Here is a 22,381-nt window from a genome sequence, read left to right as displayed (position 1 = left end):
TAATGATAGGATTTTTATAAGGAGTTGATTATAAGAAGAATAATATGATGTTTATTCTAACGCATGAACGATTAAAATCGTACAATATATTGTTTAACCTAATTATTCTCTTTTCAAAAATGTCACTAGTTTAAATAGAAATTGTGAATTGAATTGGACAAAATTCTTCCTTAAAAAAGATGAAAAAACAGAAGACAAAAACCTCATCTATTTTCTTGTGGTCGATGGACCACCCAAACCCCTCTCACCTACCACGTGTAAAGCTCTCACATCGACTCCCAACTCTTTCGTTTCCCACCAGTCACTCTACCACTCTGCTCCCTCACTCTCTCTCTCCTCTCTTCCTCTCTCTCTCTCTCTAAACGCAGACTATAAATTTCAGCAAATAAACAAACGCCGTCACCTAACACTGCGGCAGTTTATCAAAGTCCCGCTCACCTTCAGCTCCCGAAAGCCGTCACCACCCCTATACTCGCACAACGACAACACACCCACACGCAGAACGATGAACCAGAGGCTCTCTTTCCCATAAAACGACACCGTAAGGTTTCAAAATCCGTGCCGATCGATTGGCGCCGGGAAAAGTGAAGGTTCAGATCAACCGCTCCGACGGCCTAGGGTTCCGACGAGGAAGGTTGAATCGTTGTTCGCTGATTGATTGCTCTCTCGCTCTCTCTGCTCAAATGGCTTCGGAGGATGTGAAACCGAGCGAATCGGCGGTCTCGACGATCGTCAACCTGGCTGAGGAGGCGAAGATGGCGAGGGAGGGCGTGGTAAAGGCTCCGAACCTCGCGTTGCTCAGCATCTGCAAGTCTCTCGTTGCTGGCGGAGTCGCCGGTGGAGTGTGAGTTTCTCGATTTCTCGAGCTCAAAAATTTTATCTTGTTTTCGAAGATTTGTTTGATGAAGCAATTAATGCGGCTGAATCTTTAAATTTAATCGCTTGGTTAATGCAAATGAAGAATGAGATCAAAATATTAAATCTTGCTAATCTATTGAATTGTGTTTTAGAATCTCCAATGTGTAGTATTTTGAAAGGTCATGAATTTGAAGTATTTAATCTCATGTGGTATCTGGAATTTGAATTCCATTAGACTGCAGTGATGTGAACCGAGATTGTTGTATTATCGTTGCGACAATAGTAGGATCAGATTGTGCATTGTTTATATTTCTCAATGCTATTGCCATGTTGACTGCTCTTGATTACTGAAATGTTTAATTTTCCGTCCAGGTCACGCACGGCTGTTGCTCCATTGGAACGACTGAAAATTTTGCTTCAGGTTCATTTTTTCAACTAATTGTGAACAATGTCATTCATTTGTTTATGTATGTGCCAACACACACACACACACACACACACACACACAATAACACGTAGAAGTAAATTTCATTCCTTTCCTGACTGGTTATCTTGTCTTCAGGTCCAGAATCCACATAACATAAAATACAATGGAACGATACAAGGCTTGAAGTATATCTGGAGAAGTGAGGGTTTCCGTGGACTATTTAAAGGGAATGGTACGAATTGTGCTCGTATTGTCCCCAACTCAGCTGTCAAGTTCTTCAGCTATGAGCAAGCTTCCAAGTATGTTTCTGACAAGATTGAAAGTTCATTTCTTTTTTGTCTTGGATTCCAGTATATTTTTAAATTTACCTTGGCCTTTTTTATCGTTCATATTTGCCCATCAATGTTGTATTATGGTCTGATATAATATTTTTTTTTTTTACAACTTCTGAATGCATTACCTTATCTTGTTGCTATATTTTACATTCTCCCACCTTACCTTCTGCTGAACGATCCTTGTTAACTATGACAGGGGAATATTGTGGCTGTATCGGGATCAAACTGGCAATGGTATGTCCACACTTACCATCATTTTTTTCCCTTGATGTGTAATAGTTAGTAATCTAATGGGGCTCTGTCGGAGACTTTACATTACAGCAGGAGATTTCATTACTTATTGCATTGGGCCAGTTAGCAATTTGACTCAGGTTGGGTTGCTGTTTTAATACTTATGCTTTGTAAAATGTCTAAAAGAGGCTATCTAACATCCACATAATCACATTACTAGCCTCTTCGCATGCACTCACACTAGGCATGACTTACAAAATTGCATGAACTATAGGGGTATTAAGCTAATGAGTCATACAATGAAGCTTTGGGAGAGAGTCATTGAGCATAGATTGAGGCAAGAGACACGGGTTTCGGACAACCAATTCGGGTTCATGCCAGGGCGCTTAACCATGGAGGCAATCTATCTCTTACGAAGATTGATGGAAAGATATAGAGATGGGAAAAAGGATTTACACATTCACCTCTCCCAGACCCTGCGTAAAGCGGGAGCCTTGTGCACTGGGTACGACCTTTATAGATTTGGAAAAAGCGTATGATAGGGTCCCAAGAGACATTCTTTGGAGGATTTTAGAGAAGAAAGGAGTACGAGTAGCATATATCCAAGCTATACAGGATATGTATGAAGGAGCAAAGACTGCCGTAAGAACTCATGAAGGACAAACCGAAAGCTTTCCCATAACTGTAGGATTACATCAAGGCTCATCCTTAAGTCCTTACCTTTTTGCGTTGGTAATGGATGAGTTAACAGGACATATTCAAGATGATATTCCTTGGTGTATGCTTTTCGCAGACGATATAGTGTTGATAGATGAAACTCAGGAAGGGGTAAATGCAAAGCTTAACCTTTGGAGAGAAGTGTTGGAATCTAAAGGTCTTCGCCTAAGCCGATCAAAGACAGAATATATGGAGTGCAAGTTCAGTGCAAATGGAGGCCAAAACGAGTTAGGGGTGAGGATCGGAGATCAAGAAATACCAAAGAGCGACCGTTTTCGTTACCTAGGATCTATCTTGCAAAAGAACGGAGAATTAGATGGAGATCTCAACCATAGAATACAAGCTGGATGGATGAAGTGGAAGAGTGCATCCGGCGTGTTGTGTGACCGCCGTATGCCACTGAAGCTCAAGGGAAAATTTTATAGGACGGCAATAAGGCCGGCGATGCTGTATGGCACAGAATGTTGGGCGGTGAAGCATCAACACGTACACAAAATGGGTGTAGTGGTGATGAGGATGCTTCGTTGGATGTGTGGGCACACGAGAAAGGATAAGATTAGGAATAAGGATATCCGGGGTAAAGTAAGAGTAGCCGAAATTGAAGGAAAGATGAGAGAAAATCGGTTACGGTGGTTTGGACATGTGCAAAGAAGGCCTACTGACGCTCCGATTAGAAGATGCGACTATAGGACAGAGGTTCAGGGCCGAAGGGGTAGAGGAAGACCTAGGAAAACTTTGGAAGAGACCCTAAGAAAAGACTTAGAGTACTTGGATCTAACGGAGGACATGACACAGGACAGAACACAATGGCGTTCTAAGATTCATATAGCCGATCCCACTCAGTGACTTGGATTTTCCAAGTCTCCAACCGAGAAGTTTTCCTCACTCGGGAAATTAAGGGAACACTACCTCAACCTACATGCTCTACTCACAAAGCTTCAACATACAAGCTTCAACATACAAGCTTCAACAAAAGAAAATTCAAAGAACTTAGCGAAGAAGGCTTTGGTGTATTTAACACAATACGTTGAAATAAAGGAAAGCTTATTTATTGATATCCCCGATAAGTTACAAATATGTACATATACTTGAGTCAAAATAAACAAACAAGAGGGAGCCTTCACAAAGGTTGCTTAGGAGAAGTCTCAGCAGTCGGTAGAGCCCCAGAAAGAGAAGGCATCGGAGGGGGATCATTCGGAGCCTCGGTACTGGACAAAACCCTAGAAGGAGGAGGCATCAGAGGTTGATCATTTGGAGCTTCATTACGCGGTACAGCCCCAGAAGACGAAGGCAATAAATGCCTTTGGAACAAACCCACAAATCTCTGATGATCAAGTAAAACCTGACCATCAGATTCCTTCATCTGGTCAAGCTTCCTCTTCATGTTTGTAGCATAGTCATGTGCGAGCCGGTGCAACTGTTTATTCTCATGCTTGAGCCCTCTAATCTCCTGTTTGAGACTCATCACTTCAGCCGCCAATGATTCAACTTGGCGGATTCGAGCAAATAGGCGTTGGGCCATATTAGACACAGAACGTGCACACTGAACACTGAGAGCCAGAGAATCCTTAACAGCCAACTCATCAGACCGTTTGGAAAGTAGTCTGTTATCTTTGGGAGTGAGAAGGTTCCTGGCCACTACCGCAGCGGTCATATCATTCTTCATCACGGAATCCCCAACGGTAAGAGGACCAGTAGGGGAGACGAAGGATGGGCGCCATATGTTGTCTGGAGAAGGCGGGGCTGCCTCTTCAACAAGGTTCAAGTAAAACGACGGTCGGAGGGGCCAGACATTTTCAAAGGTGTTGAAGAGAGAAGAGGTCGGACAAATCAAGATCTTAGAAGTGCAAGAATGGAGCTTCTACTGGTGGATATTCAAGTGTGCTTTGGAACTTAATGTCAGCCCCTATAAAAATCTGCACTCGACGAAGCTTCAGAAATCGAAGAGGCGCCTGCTCAGAAATCGAAGAGGCGTTTGCTCTCTCAAAAGCTGGGTTGCTCAGAGACCACGAGGGTCGATCTCAGAAATCGAAGAAGCGTTTGCTTTCTCAAAAGCTGGGCTGCTCAAAGACCACGAAGGCCGATCTCAGAAATCGAAAAGGCTTGCTTTCTCAAAAGCTGGGCTGCTAAGAGACCACGAGGGTCGATCTCAGAAATCGAAGAGGCACCTACTTTTCCAGCCTTGTCAGCATCTGTCACACGCACACTCAGCTTTGCGGAAATTATGGGCATTCTGTCGAAGATTTCTGGCGAAGTAGAAAGCACATGAATCGTACTGTTCAATCACCCACTTCCCACACGCAACAGTAACTCATGGGTACCACAGATAACTTTGCCAAAGTTCTCTGACAAAGTTGAGACACGTGAAGCTTGCAGCTCCCGCTACATCGCTCTGACCAAGAAGGGTAAAAGAATTGCAAAGAAACAACACTAACAAAGTTTAGACACATAAATTTTGAAGGTCTAGCTACCATATTATTACCCACAAGGGTAAAGGAACAGTACCACTGCTGGATAATTGGAAAGTCCCGGTGTGTCAACCTCTGTGTTTCGTGGCAAGGTAGACTAGCAAACATGCCCAACCTTTACTCACATTCGAGAAAACACTCCCAACAGGATTGCTTGCTCCAAAATCGAAGAGGCACCGCCCTCCGAATCTCGAGAGCCAAACTCCCAACATGATTACTTTCTCAAAAATCGAAGAGAGGGTAAAGGAACAGTACCACTGCTGGATAATTGGAAAGTCCCTGTGTGTCAACCTTTGTGCTTCGTGGCAAGGTAGACTAGCAAACATGCCCAACCTTTACTCACATTCGAGAAAACACTCCCAACAAGATTGCTTGCTCCAAAATCGAAGAGGCACCGCCCTCCGAATCTCGAGAGCCAGACTCCCAACATGATTACTTTCTCAAAAATCGAAGAGAGGGTAAAGGAACAGTACCACTGCTGGATAATTGGAAAGTCCCTGTGTGTCAACCTCTGTGCTTCGTGGCAAGGTAGACTAGCAAACATGCCCAACCTTTACTCACATTCGAGAAAACACTCCCAACAAGATTGCTTGCTCCAAAATCGAAGAGGCACCGCCCTCCGAATCTCGAGAGCCAGACTCCCAACATGATTACTTTCTCAAAAATCGAAGAGACACCGCTCTCCGAATCTCGAGAGCCAGACCCCCAGCAGGATTGCTTTCTCAAAAATCGAAGAGGCATCGTTCTCCGAATCTCGAGAGCCAGATCCCCGACAGGATTGCTTGTTCGAAAACCGAAGAGGCACCACTTTCCCAACTTCAAGAGCTGGATCTCCTTGGATAAAGCTTGTCTGTAATCTTCACACGCAACATCAGCTTTCCAGATACCACAGACCACTTTTTCAAAGTGCTCTGACAGAGTTAAAACATGTGAAGCTGGCAGCTCCCACTACCGTGCTATGACCAAGCAGGGTAAAAGAATAGCATTATTACTTGATGTTAGGGAGACTCCTATATATGTCGACCTCCATCCCTAACGGACAGGCAGACCTGCAAAAATGCTCAACCCTTTCTCTTATCTGAGAGGGCACTCCCAACGAAGCTTTTCGAAATATTCAGCTTTCTTTCCCCCTGATAATACCTCTGTAAACAAGCTATACTAGAGCAAGAATATCTCATATCATCAGGGTTAAAAGCAAGAGTATCCCATATCATGCTTTTTTCCTGTCTTTTCCTTTGGCCTTGTTCTTACCTGCAAGACAAGGAGAAAGAGAGCAATCAGTCAGCACTTGGAATCAAGCTTCCGGCCAGGAACTGACTGCCTAGAACCCCTTACCTGATTACTTACCTGGCATTGCTCTCGAGTACTCATCTTCAACATCTTATGCTTCCAGGGAAGATACCGCATTTGCCTGAGGAACAGATAGGGCAAGTGAGAAGGATACAAGGAAGCATGTGGAGACAAGCGTAACAGCACACGTGTCGATACATCCACTACTCTGTCAAAAGCAAAAGTATCCCATATCAGCAGGGTCGAACGTACTCTAGATTTGATGGACTTGTTTTGACCCTCAAATTCTTCAGTCGGCCTTATACTCTGGAGGAAACCAGAAAACCCTCCAGCCCGGTTCAAGAATAAGCCTGTGGAAAGTTACTTCTTCAAAAGCAAAAGTATCCCATATCATCTCTTCTCAATTTTCTTCTCTTTATCCTTCATGCTGCCTGCAAGATAGGGAGAATGTGAACAATCAGCCGGAGCTCTGATTGCTTACCTTGTCTGTCACCTCTTTCAGCAGATCCCCTAGCCCGGCGACTTGGGGGACTCCTACTACATGGTTTGTATCGCGCTTGACCAAGCCTGAAACTACAAGTAAGCTTCAAGTGAAATTGATACATTACCTTGTGCATCTCCACCAGTTACAGATACCACCCCTGGATGGAGGAAGAGTACTTCCAGAGAAGATGCCACATCTACCTATGAGACAGATAAGACAAGTCAAGACGATACCACACTCCGGTACTTAGAAGTTTCGTGGTTACGAGATCATTCTCCCACAATATTTTCTAATGTCATTTGTACTAAATCATTCACTTGTATTCACTAAAGGAGAGCTTGAACCTATGTACTTGTGTAAACCCTTCACAATTAATGAGAACTCCTCTATTCCGTGGACGTAGCCAATCTGGGTGAACCACGTACATCTTGTGTTTGCTTTCCTATCTCTATCCATTTATATACTTATCCACACTAATGATCGGAGCAATCTAGCGAAGATCACAAAAAGTGACCGTTTTCGCTACCTAGGATCTATCTTGCAAGAGAACGGAGAATTAGATGGAGATCTCAACCATAGAATACAAGCTGGATGGATGAAGTGTAAGAGTGCATCCGGCGTGTTGTGTGACCGTCGTAGGCCACTGAAGCTTAAGGGAAAATTTTATAGGACGGCAATAAGGCCAGCGATGTTGTATGGCACAGAATGTTGGGCGGTGAAGCATCAACACGTACACAAAATGGGTGTAGCGGAGATGAGGATGCTTCGTGGGATGTATGGGCACACGAGAAAGGATAAGATTGGGAATGAGGATATCCGAGGTAAAGTAGGAGTAGCCAAAATTGAAGGAAATATGAGAGAAAATCGGTTCCGGTGGTTTGGACATGTGCAAAGAAGGCTTACTGACGCTCCGGTTCGAAAATGTGACTACGGGACAGAGGTTCAGGGCCGAAGGGGTAGAGGAAGACCTAGGAAAACTTTGGAAGAGACCCTAAGAAAAGACTTGAGTACTTGGATCTAACGGAGGACATGACACAAAACCGAGCGCAATGGCGTTCTAGGATTCATATAGCCGACCCCACTTAGTGGGAAAAGGCTTTGTTGTTGTTGTTGTTGTATGCTAGGTGGTTGTTTAGACATTTTTATTTGATTGGTTTTCCACTTTGTGCATAGCAAAACTATCTTGGCAAATAAAAATACTGAAAAGAAAATATAGATTTGTAAGTCGCCCGAGGGAAAGGCGTCACACAAGCTACGTGCAACTAACAATTTTTTAGTGTTTCATAACTAGTACGCTGTTATTGAAGCTCATACCATAGAGCTTGCTAGATACCTTTGTATGGTCACAGCTACTGTAACATTTTCTACAAATTCACGCACCATTTATTTTCAAGATTTTTTCACTGCTGTTATGGTTTCTATAATTATGTTTCAAGGCATAACAAATGTATTGGTTAGTTGACAGTAGATATTGTTCTATATTAGCCTTCATTCTCTTTTGTAAAAAAAAAAAAATGAGCCTTCATTCTTGTACTCACCCTCTTGGGTGCTTGACTGCTTATCAAAATTGCAAAAGTACACTAAAAAAGCATGTACCGCAGTATACAAATGTTGTAAATTCATAAAATAGTACAAATTAAAACAGTTAAATTTTTTTATATAAACAATTTTATGATATTAATGTACTTTGTGCTTTCGATTACAGTTCTTTGCTTTGGCCCTTCCCAATTCAACAAACACCTCCAACTATTTTGTGACTTTGATAGATCAACAAATCTTCCATCCTAAGAAGTCTTTGATTCTTCTCCCTTCTAGTATCTATATGCAAAATATCATGTTGAAGACAACTGTCAACTTAATCTTTCAATTGCATCACTTCAAATACTGAAACTAAATGAAAATATGAGCATAAAAAAATGCATTACTCCATAAACCTATGATATAAAGAAATTAAATTTAATAAAAAAACCCCTCACTGTAGAATCACATGGCTCATCACCACATGAATGTTTTTCCCCTCGGTTCCTATTTATAAAATGTCTCTTGAAAAAAGAAAAATAATATGAGAAACGAAAGCAAATTCATAGTTTTGACAATATAAAATAGATTAAGAAAATTGAGTGCATAAGTTATAAATAAAATGTTAAAAAAAAAAATAGAACGTCATTTTTCATACTAACTAATATACAGTAAAATGATGTCAATCAAAATATATTAAGCCACTAAATAAACACATAAATCTTATTCAATACCTGTCAACCACTGAATGAAGGCAAATTCAACACGCATAGAGCATTGGGTTTCCTCTGCTTTTTCTTGCTAAAAATTAATCACCAGTGTCACAATGTTGGGATGAGAGAGTGCAACTCTTTGTGGAAAACAGTAACAAAGGCATCAATGTGATTAAATGCATTACTGAAATGCATATATACAACATTGAAGAGAAAAAATAAACATTAACAGTCAAACGACAAACACAACTTTAGAGAACGTATATATCAAAATGAAAATAGAAACATGTGCAAATAAGAAAACCAAAGAGGAAGCAAGAAGCAACTTAAAATAATAAATCTCCAACCATCTGAATTCATCATCCATCATCCCAAATTGCACAATTTGGACAAAGATTGAAATTGTAGCCCACACAATTGGTACCTAGTGCCCTCACCCTCCAATCTTTAAATATAATGAAACTGGCATGACTGGTTGCTTTCCGCAGGTTAGAGAAATTCAAACGGGTTGCTCTTTTCACTTTAAAATAATAAAAGGGGTACCTCAAACGGAGTGCCTCACAGTCCTCACTCCTGTACAAAACAAAAGCAATGACATATCAATGTAATTAAACCCATACAACACCAATTGCAAACTCTATACCTTGGCCGGGAGAATGCACCAGCCTTTGATTCCCAGAATGAATTTTTTTCTGTTGATGAAGGAGGAGGGGGAGGGCGTCAGGTAGTCGACAGCCGGCACTCCATGATCACGTCGAATCCTTATGAAAATGAATCCAGAACAAAATAGCGCTAAAGCTAGGGCGTCACCCGTAAGTGGCGCGCTGTGCGGCCCGAGCACAGTGATAAGTGAGCAAGGGTCGCTGTATCTCCATCGGCACCCGGATGCAGTGTTAAATGAGCAAGGGGGCCATAGAAACTTCTTTTCGAACGACTCCACTCAAAGTTGTTTGGGAGCATATGCTCCTATCAACTTTACCCGGGACACACAAAAGAAGTACTTTGATCCTATTAGACGGGGGAGGGTGAAGAAGCTAGGACAGAAGGGTAGAGTTCAAGAGAGCAAAATGCGTTTAGGAACGTGGAATATAGGAACCTTAACGGGAAAATCTATGGAAGTAGTGGAAGTTATGGTGAGGAGAATGATAAATATTATGTGCCTACAAGAAACTAAGTGGGTTGGTAGTAAGGCAAAGGATCTAGAAAACTCAGGGTTTAAACTTTGGTATTCGGGCACACATAGAACGAGAAACGGTGTTGGCATCATCGTGGACAAGACCTTGGTACAAGATGTTGTAGATGTCAAGAGGGTAGGAGATAGAATCATGGCAATCAAGATTGTAATAGGACAAGAACTTATCAATGTGATTAGTGCGTACGCACCTCAAGTAGGGTTGGATACGAGGTCGAAGGAGAAATTTTGGGAAGATCTTGGAGACTTGGTGCAAGGAATTGCTCAGACGGAGAAGTTATTTATAGGAGGAGATTTAAATGGACACGTGGGCAGGGAGACAGGCAACTATGGAGGTTTTCATGGTGGCCATGGTTTTGGGGAGAGAAACGAGGATGGGGAAGCTATCTTGGATTTTGCAATGGCATTTGATCTCTTCTTAGCCAACACCTTCTTTAAGAAGAGAGAAGAACATGTGATCACCTACAAGAGTGGGTCGTCAAAAACACAAATAGATTTTCTTCTAATGAGGAAAGGGGATCGTATAACTTGTAAGGATTGCAAAGTTATACCAGGAGAGAGCGTGGCTAATCAACATCGCTTGTTGGTGATGGATGTACATATCAAAAGAGTGAGACAAAAGAACAAGACTTGGAAGTGCCCAAGGACTAGATGGTGGAATCTAAAAGAAGAAAAACAAGCCATTTTCAAAGAGAAAGTAATCACCCAGTGTGTGTGGGATAGAGAGGGGGAAGCTAGCCAAATGTGGGATTCCATGGCTAGTTGTATCCGAAAAGTAGCAAAAGAGGTATTAGGAGAGTCCAAGGGCTTTGCCCCACACCAAAAGGAATCTTGGTGGTGGAATGAGGAGGTACAAACAAAGGTGAAGGCTAAGAAGGAATGTTGTAAAGCCTTATACAAGGATAGGACTGATGAAAATGGTGAAAGGTATAGAAAAGCGAAGCAAGAGGCGAAGAAAGCTGTGAGAGAAGCTAAGTTAGCGGCTTACGACGATATGTATAAACGACTAGATACCAAAGAAGGAGAGTTGGATATCTATAAACTAGCTAGAGCAAGGGAAAAGAAGACAAGGGACCTAAACCAAGTGAGGTGCATCAAGGATGAGGATGGAAAAGTTCTTGCTACAGAGAATGCGGTTAAAGACAGATGGAGAGGTTATTTTCATAATCTTTTCAATGAAGGACATGAAAGGAGTGCTTCTTTAGGGGAGTTGAGTAACTCAGAAGAGTGTAGAAACTACTCTTTTTATCGTCGAATCCGGAAGGAAGAAGTGGTTGTAGCTTTGAAGAAGATGAAGCAAAGAAAAGCAATAGGCCCAGACGAGATACCAATCGAAGTGTGGAAAGTTTTGGGAGAGACAGGTATAACATGGCTCACTGACCTTTTCAATAGGATTTTGAAAACGAAGAAGATGCCAAATGAGTGGCGAACAAGCACTTTAGTGCCTATCTACAAGAATAAGGGCGACGTACAAAATTGCATGAACTATAGGGGTATTAAGCTAATGAGTCATACAATGAAGCTTTGGGAGAGAGTCATTGAGCATAGATTGAGGCAAGAGACACGGGTTTCGGACAACCAATTCGGGTTCATGCCAGGGCGCTCAACCATGGAGGCAATCTATCTCTTACGAAGATTGATGGAAAGATATAGAGATGGGAAAAAGGATTTACACATGGTCTTTATAGATTTGGAGAAAGCGTACGATAGGGTCCCAAGAGACATTCTTTGGAGGATTTTAGAGAAGAAAGGAGTACGAGTAGCATATATCCAAGCTATAAAGGATATGTATGAAGGAGCAAAGACTGCCGTAAGAACTCATGAAGGACAAACTGAAAGCTTTCCCATAACTGTAGGATTACATCAAGGCTCATCCTTAAGTCCTTACCTTTTTGCGTTGGTAATGGATGAGTTAACAGGACATATTCAAGATGATATTCCTTGGTGTATGCTTTTCGCAGACGATATAGTGTTGATAGATGAAACTCAGGAAGGGGTAAATGCAAAGCTTAACCTTTGGAAAGAAGTGTTGGAATCTAAAGGTCTTCGCCTAAGCCGATCAAAGACAGAATATATGGAGTGCAAGTTCAGTGCAAATGGAGGCCAAAACGAGTTAGGGGTGAGGATCGGTGATCAAGAAATACCAAAGAGCGATCGTTTTCGTTACCTAGGATCTATCTTGCAAAAGAACGGAGAATTAGATGGAGATCTCAACCATAGAATACAAGCTGGATGGATGAAGTGGAAGAGTGCATCCGGCGTGTTGTGTGACCGCCGTATGCCACTGAAGCTCAAGGGAAAATTTTATAGGACGGCAATAAGGCCGGCGATGCTGTATGGCACAGAATATTGGGCGGTGAAGCATCAACACGTACACAAAATGGGTGTAGCGGAGATGAGGATGCTTCGTTGGATGTGTGGGCACACGAGAAAGGATAAGATTAGGAATGAGGATATCCGGGGTAAAGTAGGAGTAGCCGAAATTGAAGGAAAGATGAGAGAAAATCGGTTACGGTGGTTTGGACATGTGCAAAGAAGGCCTACTGACGCTCCGATTAGAAGATGCGACTATGGGACAGAGGTTCAGGGCCGAAGGGGTAGAGGAAGACCTAAGAAAACTTTGGAAGAGACTCTAAGAAAAGACTTAGAGTACTTGGATCTAACGAAGGACATGACACAGGACCGAGCACAATGGCGTTCTAAGATTCATGTAGCCGATCCCACTCGGTGACTTGGATTTTCCAAGTCTCCAACCGAGAAGTTTTCCTCACTCAGGAAATTAAGGGAACACTACCTCAACCTACATGCTCCACTCACAAAGCTCCAACAAAAGAAAATTCAAAGAACTTAGAGAAGAAGGCTTTGGTGTATTTAACACAATACGTTGAAATGAAGGAAAGCTTATTTATTGATATCCCCGATAAGCTACAACTATGTACATATACATGAGTCAAAATAAACAAACAAGAGAGAGCCTTCACAAAGGTTGCTTAGGAGAAGTCGCAGCAGTCGGTAGAGCCCCAGAAAGAGAAGGCACCGGAGGGGGATCATTCGGAGCCTCAGTACTGGACAGAACCCTAGAAGGAGGAGGCATCAGAGGTTGATCATTTGGAGCTTCATTACGCGGTACAGCCCCAGAAGACGAAGGCAATAAATGCCTTTGGAACAAACCCACAAATCTCTGATGATCAAGTAAAACCTGACTATCAGATTCCTTCATCTGGTCCAGCTTCCTCTTCATGTTTGTAGCATAGTCATGTGCGAGACGGTGCAACTGTTTATTCTCATGCTTGAGCCTTCTAATCTCCTGTTTGAGACTCATCACTTCAGCCGCCAATGATTCAACTTGGCGGGTTCGAGCAAATAGGCGTTGGGCCATATTAGACACAGAACCTGCACACTGAACACTGAGAGCCAGAGAATCCTTAACAGCTAACTCATCAGATCGTTTGGAAAGTAGTCTGTTATCTTTGGGAGTGAGAAGGTTTCTGGCCACCACCGCAGCGGTCATATCATTCTTCATAACGGAATCCCCAACGGTAAGAGGACCAGTAGGGGAGACGAAGGATGGGCGCCATATGTTGTCTGGAGAAGGCGGGGCTGCCTCTTCAACAAGGTTCAAGTCAAAACGACGGTCGGAGGGGCCAGACATTTTCAAAGGTGTTGAAGAGAGAAGAGGTCGAACAAATCAAGATCTTAGAAGTGTAAGAATGGAGCTTCTACTGGTGGAGATTCAAGTGTGCTTTGGAACTTAATGCCAGCCCCTATAAAAATCTGCACTCGACGGAGCTTCAGAAATCGAAGAGGCGCCTGCTCAGAAATCGAAGAGGCGTTTGCTTTCTCAAAAGCTGGGCTGCTCAGAGACCACGAGGGTCGATCTCAGAAATCGAAGAGGCGTCTGCTTTCTCAAAAGTTGGGCTGCTCAAAGACCACGAAGGCCGATCTCAGAAATCGAAGAGGCGCTTGCTTTCTCAAAAGTTGGGCTGCTCAGAGACCACGAGGGCCGATCTCAGAAATCGAAGAGGCACCTACTTTTCCAGCCTTGGCAGCACCTGTCACACGCACACTCAGCTTTGCGGAAATTATGGGCATTCTGTCGAAGACTTCTGGTGAAGTAGAAAGCACATGAGTCTTACTGTTCAATCACCCACTTCCCACACGCAATAGTAGCTCATGTGTATCACAGATAACTTTGCCAAAGTTCTCTGCCAAAGTTGAGCACGTGAAGCTTGCAGCTTCCACTACATCGCTCTGACCAAGACGGGTAAAAGAATAGCAAAGAAACAGCACTAACAAAGTTTAGACACATAAATTTTGAAGGTCTAGCTACCCCATATTATTACCCACAAGGGTAAAGGAACAGTATCACTGCTGGATAATTGGAAAGTCCCTATGTGTCAACCTCTGTGCTTCGTGGCAAGGTAGACTAGCAAACATGCCCAACCTTTACTCACATTCGAGAAAACACTCCCAACAAGATTGCTTGCTCCAAAATCGAAGAGGCACCGTCCTCCGAATCTCGAGAGCCAGACTCCCAACATGACTACTTTCTCAAAAATCGAAGAGAGAGTAAAGGAACAGTACCATTGCTGGATAATTGGAAAGTCCCTGTGTGTCAACCTCTGTGCTTCGTGGCAAGGTAGACTAGCAAACATGCCCAACCTTTACTCACATTCGAGAAAACACTCCCAACAAGATTGCTTGCTCCAAAATCGAAGAGGCACCGCCCTCCGAATCTCGAGAGCCAGACTCCCAACATGATTACCTTCTCAAAAATCGAAGAGACACCGCTCTCCGAATCTCGAGAGCCAGACCCCCAGCAGGATTGCTTTCTCAAAAATCGAAGAGACATCGTTCTCCGAATCTCGAGAGCTAGATCCCTGATAGGATTGCTTGTTCGAAAACCGAAGAGGCAACACTTTCCCAACTACAAGAGCCGGATCTCCTTGGATAAAGCTGTCTGTAATCTTCACACGCAACATCAGCTTTCCACATACCACAGACCACTTTTTCAAAGTGCTCTGACAGGGTAAAGGAATAGCATTACTACTTGTTGTTAAGGAGACTCCTATATATGTCAACCTCCATCCCCAACGGACAGACAGACCTGCAAAAATGCTCAACCCTTCCTCATATATGAGAGGGCACTCTCAACGAAGCCTTTCGAAATATTCAGCTTTCTTTCCCCCCGATAATACCTCTGCAAACAAGTTATACTAGAGCAAGAATATCTCATATCATCAGGGTTAAAAGCAAGAGTATCCCATATCATGCTTTTTCCCTGTCTTTTCCTTTGGCCTTGTTCTTACCTGCAAGACAAGGAGAAAGAGAGCAATCAGTCAGCACTTGGAATCAAGCTTCCAGCCAGGAACTGACTGCCTGGAACTTACTTACCTGGCATTGCTCTCGAGTACTCATCTTCAACATCTTATGCTTCCAGGGAAGATACCGCATCTGCCTGAGGAACAGATAGGGCAAGTGAGAAGGATACAAGGAAGCATGTGGAGACAAGCGTAACAGCACACGTGCCGATACATCCATTACTCTGTCAAAGCAAAAGTATCCCATATCAGTAGGGTCGAACGTACTCTAGATTTGATGGACTTGTTTTGACCCTCAAATTCTTCAGTCGGCCTTATACTCTGGAGGAAACCAGAAAACCCTCCAGCTCAGTTCAAGAATAAGCCTGTGGAAAGTTACTTCTTCAAAAGCAAAAGTATCCCATATCATCTCTTCTCATTTTTCTTCTCTTTATCCTTCATGCTGCCTGCAAGATAGGGAGAATGTGAACAATCAGCCGGAGCTCTGATTGCTTACCTTGTCTGTCACCTCTTTCAGCAAATCCCCTAGCTCGGCAACTTGAGGGACTCCTACTACATGGTTTGTATCGCGCTTGACCAAGCCTGAAACTACAAGTAAGCTTCAAGTGAAATTGATACATTACCTTGTGCATCTCCACCAGTTAAAGATACCACCCCTGGATGGAGGAAGAGTACTTCCAGAGAAGATGCCACATCTACCTGTGAGACAGATAAGGCAAGTCAAGACGATACCACATTCCGATACTTAGAAGTTTCGTGATTACGAGATCATTCTCCCACAATATTTCCTAATGTCATTTGTACTAAATCATTCACCTGTACTCACTAAAGGAAAGCTTGAACCTATGTACTTGTGTAAACCCTTCACAATTAATGAGAACTCCTCTATTCCGTGGACGTAGCCAATCTGGGTGAACCACGTACATCTTGTGTTTGCTTTCCTATCTATATCCATTTATATACTTATCCACACTAATGATCGGAGCAATCTAGCGAAGATCACAAAAAGCGACCGTTTTCGCTACCTAGGATATATCGTGCAAGAGAACGGAGAATTAGAGAGATCTCAACCATAGAATAGAAGTTGGATAGATGAAGTGTAAGAGTGCATCCGGCGGGTTGTGTAACCGTCGTAGGCCACTGAAGCTCAAGGGAAAATTTTATAGGACGGCAATAAGGCCAGCGATGTTGTATGGCACAGAATGTTGGGCGGTGAAGCATCAACACGTACACAAAATGGGTGTGGCGGAGACGAGGATGCTTCGTGGGATGTGTGGGCACACAAGAAATGATAAGATTGGAAATGAGGATATTCGAGGTAAAGTAGGAGTGGCCGAAATTGAAGGAAAGATGAGAGAAAATCGGTTCCGGTGATTTGGACATGTGCAAAGAAGGCCTACTGATGCTCCGGTTCGAAGATGTGACTACGACAGAGGTTCAGGGCCAAAGGGGTAGAGGAAGACCTAGGAAAACTTTGGAAGAGACTCTAAGAAAAGACTTAGAGTACTTGGTTCTAACGGAGGACATGACACAAAACCGAGCGCAATGGCGTTCTAGGATTCATATAGCCGACCCCACTTAGTGGGAAAAGGCTTTGTTGTTGTTGTTGTTGTTGATGAAGCAGTAAGTAGAACTACGATAGAAGAGAGAAACAGTCATATTTGCAGGTCGGTTCTAGGAGAGTGAAGCACTAGAAATATTTGAGAGTAATTTGTTGTGAGAAATTTTAAGATTGAAGACAGTTTTGGAGGTATTTTGGAGAGGGGATAACTGCTAGGAGAGAATCATGGAGTGTAGTGACGTACTTTTATGCGCAAACGGAAGCGAATTATAACAAAGTACCAAATATCAACGTCGTAGGTGAAAGCTAAAACAAACAATCTCAAACTAGCACAAGAGATTTATGTGGTTCAGCGTAAAGCCTACTTCACGGGCAAAGCACGGCAAGGAATTTCACTAAACAAACGGAGATTACAAAAGAGTGTTTAAACTCTCACAACCCAAATCCCACAAATTACAAACCCTAAACCAAACGAGTAGAGAACTCAAACAAACGGAGAAGATTCTTCCAAATTGCTCTCTAACTCACAAACTCACAAATTGACTCTCACCAAATTGTCACACGAATGAGCCACAAAAAATACACTAACCCTAAGGTCCTATTTATAGTGCATAGGACTTAGGTTACAATAAGAATCGTAATAGGAAGTAAATCCAAATCCTAATCAAGTAGGTAATTAACAAAAATCTCTCCATCAAGGAAACCAACTAAGAAGTCAAAATCCAAACCCAAATAGGACACCAAAACCAAATAGGTAACACAAATCTAATTCTTTGCATCATCCTAATTTTGAGCCGTAAAAACACAACATGTAGAAGTTTTGTGACCGTTTTAAACACTGTTCTAAAAATCGGCGCTAGGCGGCTGACCACCACCTTGATTAATGCCTAGACATTTGAAAATTAAGAAAGGACGCCTAGACCTGCTAAGACGACATCCTAAACCTCCTAGGCACCCGCCTAGGTCGCGATTCATTTAAACATAAAATAGATAACTTTTATTTTGCATTTTATTTTTTTCAATAAATTGTAAGATTGTTGCATACTTAAATGAACACACATTATATCATTGTTTCCCATGTTGTCATTATGTTCCAGCACTTCATAATATATATGTCATTCTATTTTATAGTTTATGATGAAATTATATATATTTAAAGTATATGTAGACACTTATTTACATGAAATATAATAGATTTACTTAAATCAGCCTATTCCGCCTGGGCGCCTGCCTAGCCGCCTAGGTGCTAGGCCCCAACCTGCTACCTGACTAGAGCCTAGCGTCTTTAAGAACCTTGGTTTTAAATATCCTCAACGTCCTTTTTTTACCATTTTGTCCCCACTTTTTTATTTAATTTTTTTATCACTTGTAAACAAAGGGATTTTTGGGTTTATTCAAAAATTTAACCCTAAGGCCTTCTGCCTTAATAATATAGATAAACCAACAAAGAAACTATAATACTGCTATGATGTTACCATTTGGAAAATGACATGATCTTTATAGTTCCTTGGAACACATAGAGAGGCAGTTAGAAATCAATGGATAATGTAGGTGATCTAAATCTCTTTTTCTTTCAATATCTGCAGAAGATGCTCAGCTCACTCCAATCCTACGTCTTGGAGCTGGAGCATGTGCTGGAATTATTGCTATGTCTGCAACTTACCCAATGGACATGGTACGAGGACGGATAACTGTACAGGTACTAATTTTGGTCCCTGTTTTTTCTTTGTTTCATAGAATGAATATTTTAAAGTCCTTTTTATTTTCCAGTCATAGCAGTCATCAGTCTTAATGATTGAAATTGCAAGAGAATGTTTAATTTCTATCAACGTTTGCAGTTATTAATATGTTTTGTTGATCTTAATTTTGTAGACAGAGAATTCTCCCTTTCAGTACAGGGGAATGTTCCATGCCCTATCGACTGTGCTCCGGGAGGAGGGCCCACGGGCTTTGTACAAGGGCTGGCTTCCTTCTGTTATTGGAGTAGTAAGTTACTTTTGCTAAAAAAGGTGTTTTTGCATATCCATTACTACTCTACCAACCTTTTGATATAAGTTCGAAATTAAAAAGAAATAAAGTTTGCTGATTTAGCAATAGATGGTCGTTTTAGGATCTAACTCTGATGATTTATCAATGTGGAAAACTACTTTTTGCTCCTTTTGTTGTTCCTCTGAAGTCAGATTGCACGATTTACCTTTGTTGTTAACCTTGCTTCGTCAAATTTTGTTTGCAGGTTCCATATGTTGGTCTCAACTTTGCTGTGTATGAATCCCTAAAGGATTGGTTAATCAAAAGTAGGCCATTTGGACTTGTTCAAGATACAGATTTGAGCGTGACAACAAGGTTGGCATGCGGGGCTGCTGCTGGAACTGTTGGGCAAACTGTTGCTTACCCTCTTGATGTTATTCGTCGAAGGATGCAGATGGGGGGATGGAGCCATGCTGCTTCTGTTGTCAGTGGTGATGGGATAAGCAAGGCCCCACTTGAGTATACTGGCATGATTGACGCATTTAGGAAAACTGTTCGTCATGAGGGCTTTGGTGCATTGTACAAGGGTTTGGTTCCCAACTCTGTTAAGGTCAGTCTTAATCTTTTGTTCTTTTATTTGTTTTCGGACAATTGTAGGTTGACTAGTTATCAGTTTTTAAGAACAATTTTGTCAGGGTGGGCAAATGGCCTAACTAGATGCATCTTATAAATGAATAGGGTGGCTGACTGCTTGGTAACATACTAACATGGTTGTGGAAAATTGGACTATCAAAAAAGGTGTCACTAGGATTAAGAAGAAAAGGGTTTAGAACTTAAGTCCTGCGAATTCTTACGGTTTAATTCTTACGTGGCTTCCAGGCTATGGGTCACGGCCTGCTGTGTATGGGTACCACATGTCAAGAGGGTTTTCAACCGTTAGTATCCACTATGAATACTAATACTGAATGGTTATAGAAGAGTAAATGAAAGTTTTTTGTTCCATGAAACTCTTAAACCCCCAGGAAACATTTTTATTAGTCAACGTCTGTTTAAACTATCATATTATAGTTAAAAAGAAGTACTTGTAGGGGCTACATTCAATTTGTACCACCTCCATTTACATCCCTAGGTGTGCTTTAATGTGTGCTTGGATTTTTTCCGTTTCGGTAATTTTTTTTATACAAAGATGAAGATGTATTGATCTGCTGACGAGTTGTTATTTGTTATTAATATTTTACACACTTCTTTGCCAACGTAATAGTTCTCTCTGCTCCAATTATCAGGTAGTCCCATCCATTGCGCTTGCATTTGTGACGTACGAGATGGTGAAGGACGTTTTAGGAGTCGAGATCAGGATATCGGACTGATATTGCGGGAGGTCCATGATATTTGTCTGTGCTCGTGCTATTTTTGTAGGCCGGGGAATAGAGGTCTGGCAAACTAGGGGTAATTTGATTCCTTTTTCATTCTGAAGTTAGAAGCGAGTCTGAGCTTGTGTTCATAAATTGCTTCCCCTTGTTTTTGCATTTTTTCTGTTCCTTATGAACACAATGTAGCTTTGAGCTTCCCATTCATATGAAGTGCCAATAAGTGTTTTGACAATGTAAAACATGCATCTGCATGCCTTCCATAAGCGCTGATAAAGCATTATCTACATGCCGTTATATGTTACTGATTCGATTCTCTCTTCATCACCACCCATTCCCCCTTGCCATGTCTCCTATTACTTTGGTAGACTAGCTACTTGACATTTGGTAGATATTTTGAATAATTCATGGTTCCTGGTCATTCAACTTGCACGTGAGATGCGCTATGAATGATTTCAGAATCTCTTTGTTGTCATACTTGGAGATTGCAAAGATCTGCATCTGAACTATTTTTTTTCCGGTGATGGTTTAGCGTAGCTAATTTTGTACTTTTAAGACTGGAGATTGCAAAGGACTGGATTTGTTTTTGTATTTTTATGTGTCTAATTTTGTTCTGTTCATGAGAATTTTAAGACTGCATTAGTGCATTTGCATGCTGTTTGGTTTGTAATTTCAGTTCCTGGATCAAACTTGCTAGGTATGTCCGCTTATTGCTTGTTTTGCTTTCTTCAGACATGAACACTTGTTTGATTTATTACGACGCACTATATGAATATAGCTAAAACGAAAAATGAAAAATCTTGCGTTTTATTATCATTAGTAATGTAATTAGGCGAAACTCGGTGATAATATCGTATGAAGAATTCCAGGGATGCTCCTGTGTTTGCTTTCTTTCTGGCCGAAAACTAGAAACTTTTGTATTGCATCTTGCTCTCTGAACGACGTATTCTTTACACTCTTCGGCCATGCCTGGAATCCCTTATTCTTGTTTGACACCTTTGATTCTGTCTCCGAATCGGCTTGACCTCGTCTGTCTCCCGTTTGTTGATATGTAATCTCTTGGTCGTTTTAGCTACGTCTTTCTTCATTTCGTGCTGTCTCTCTGCAGAATTTAAGCTTTCGTCTGTAGATACAGAAAATAATGAAAGGAACACGGTCAGAAGGTTCAGCTCGGCTGTAAACTCCGAGTTTGGCAACTGTGATGGCGTGGATCGATCATTGTGTTCCTCGTGTCTGTCTTCCAGCACCTGATCAACCTTGTTGTCTGTAACTCCAGCAGGTTCTGCCATTTTACTAATGCAAACCTTCCTAACAAAAGAAAAAACCGATTCAAATTCTGACTTCTTGAATGGAAGAGCTGAACCGGAATCAAAACAGAAAGAAAGTATAATCTGTAGACTTGTCCATGACTATGTAATATTTCGCGGGATGCAGTGATTCTTGGGTAGGGCTGCAAAATCTTTACTTCGTGGGTTTAGGGGTTATGTAGTAGATTTTTACTTCGTCCATGAGCGGTAGGTCTCGGGTTCGAGACTTGGGAGCAGCTGAAAATGGGGGTAAGGCTAGCCGACATTCACCTCTCCCAGACCCTGCGTAAAGCGGGAGCCTTGTGCACTGGGTACGACCTTTTATATCGAGCTTGCATTGGGTCTGGCTCGTTGAAGTTCAGCTCGTGAAAGAAACAAACCAACCTATGGTCCGGCTTGGTAAAAAGCAAACCAAATTTGAACATTGACATTTTCGACGAGATAGTTGGAACTATATTCTATTCAAATTAAACAGCGATTGAATTGGAGGGGGGACCTGTTACCTGTGCGGTTGCAAACGCCGGAAACAATAAAGAACATCGGTTTCACAAGTCTGAGGTCAGGTGCTTTGAAAACACCAGATTGTAGTTGTAAAATTAGTCACAATTACATCATAAAATCAAG

The 22,381-nt window shown here is 42.0% G+C and overlaps 1 protein-coding gene across 2 annotated transcripts; it reads left to right on the top strand.

Annotated features, from left to right (window-relative positions):
• The first annotated feature begins 290 nt into the window (after positions 1 to 290).
• Positions 291 to 20,754, top strand: LOC126628588 (mitochondrial adenine nucleotide transporter ADNT1-like). 2 transcript variants are annotated; one of them, XM_050298329.1, is made up of 8 exons: positions 292 to 844; positions 1,231 to 1,279; positions 1,421 to 1,584; positions 1,817 to 1,854; positions 18,702 to 18,814; positions 18,988 to 19,101; positions 19,349 to 19,693; positions 20,367 to 20,754. In XM_050298329.1, exons 1-8 carry the CDS (start codon positions 684 to 686, stop codon positions 20,448 to 20,450), a joined length of 1,068 nt encoding a protein of 355 aa, XP_050154286.1. In that variant the 5' UTR covers positions 292 to 683; the 3' UTR covers positions 20,451 to 20,754. The 2 variants fall into 2 exon arrangements, with proteins under 2 accessions (XP_050154287.1, XP_050154286.1); XM_050298330.1 differs by lacking the exon at positions 18,988 to 19,101 and having other exon boundaries at positions 291 to 844.
• Positions 20,755 to 22,381: the final 1,627 nt, after the last annotated feature.

Source organism: Malus sylvestris, chromosome 7, assembly GCF_916048215.2.
Source record: "Malus sylvestris chromosome 7, drMalSylv7.2, whole genome shotgun sequence".
Lineage (NCBI taxonomy): Eukaryota > Viridiplantae > Streptophyta > Magnoliopsida > Rosales > Rosaceae > Malus > Malus sylvestris.
This window is presented reverse-complemented; position numbering and strand designations above follow the sequence as displayed.

Excerpts from the sequence above, each read along its gene's own strand:
- LOC126628588 (XM_050298329.1), top strand. The coding sequence starts at position 684 with ATGGCTTCGGAGGATGTGAAACCGAGCGAATCGGCGGTCTCGACGATC. Across the intron at positions 1,280-1,420 it reads GACTGAAAATTTTGCTTCAG|GTCCAGAATCCACATAACAT; the intron begins GTTCATTTTTTC and ends TCTTGTCTTCAG. Across the intron at positions 18,815-18,987 it reads GAGGACGGATAACTGTACAG|ACAGAGAATTCTCCCTTTCA; the intron begins GTACTAATTTTG and ends TTAATTTTGTAG.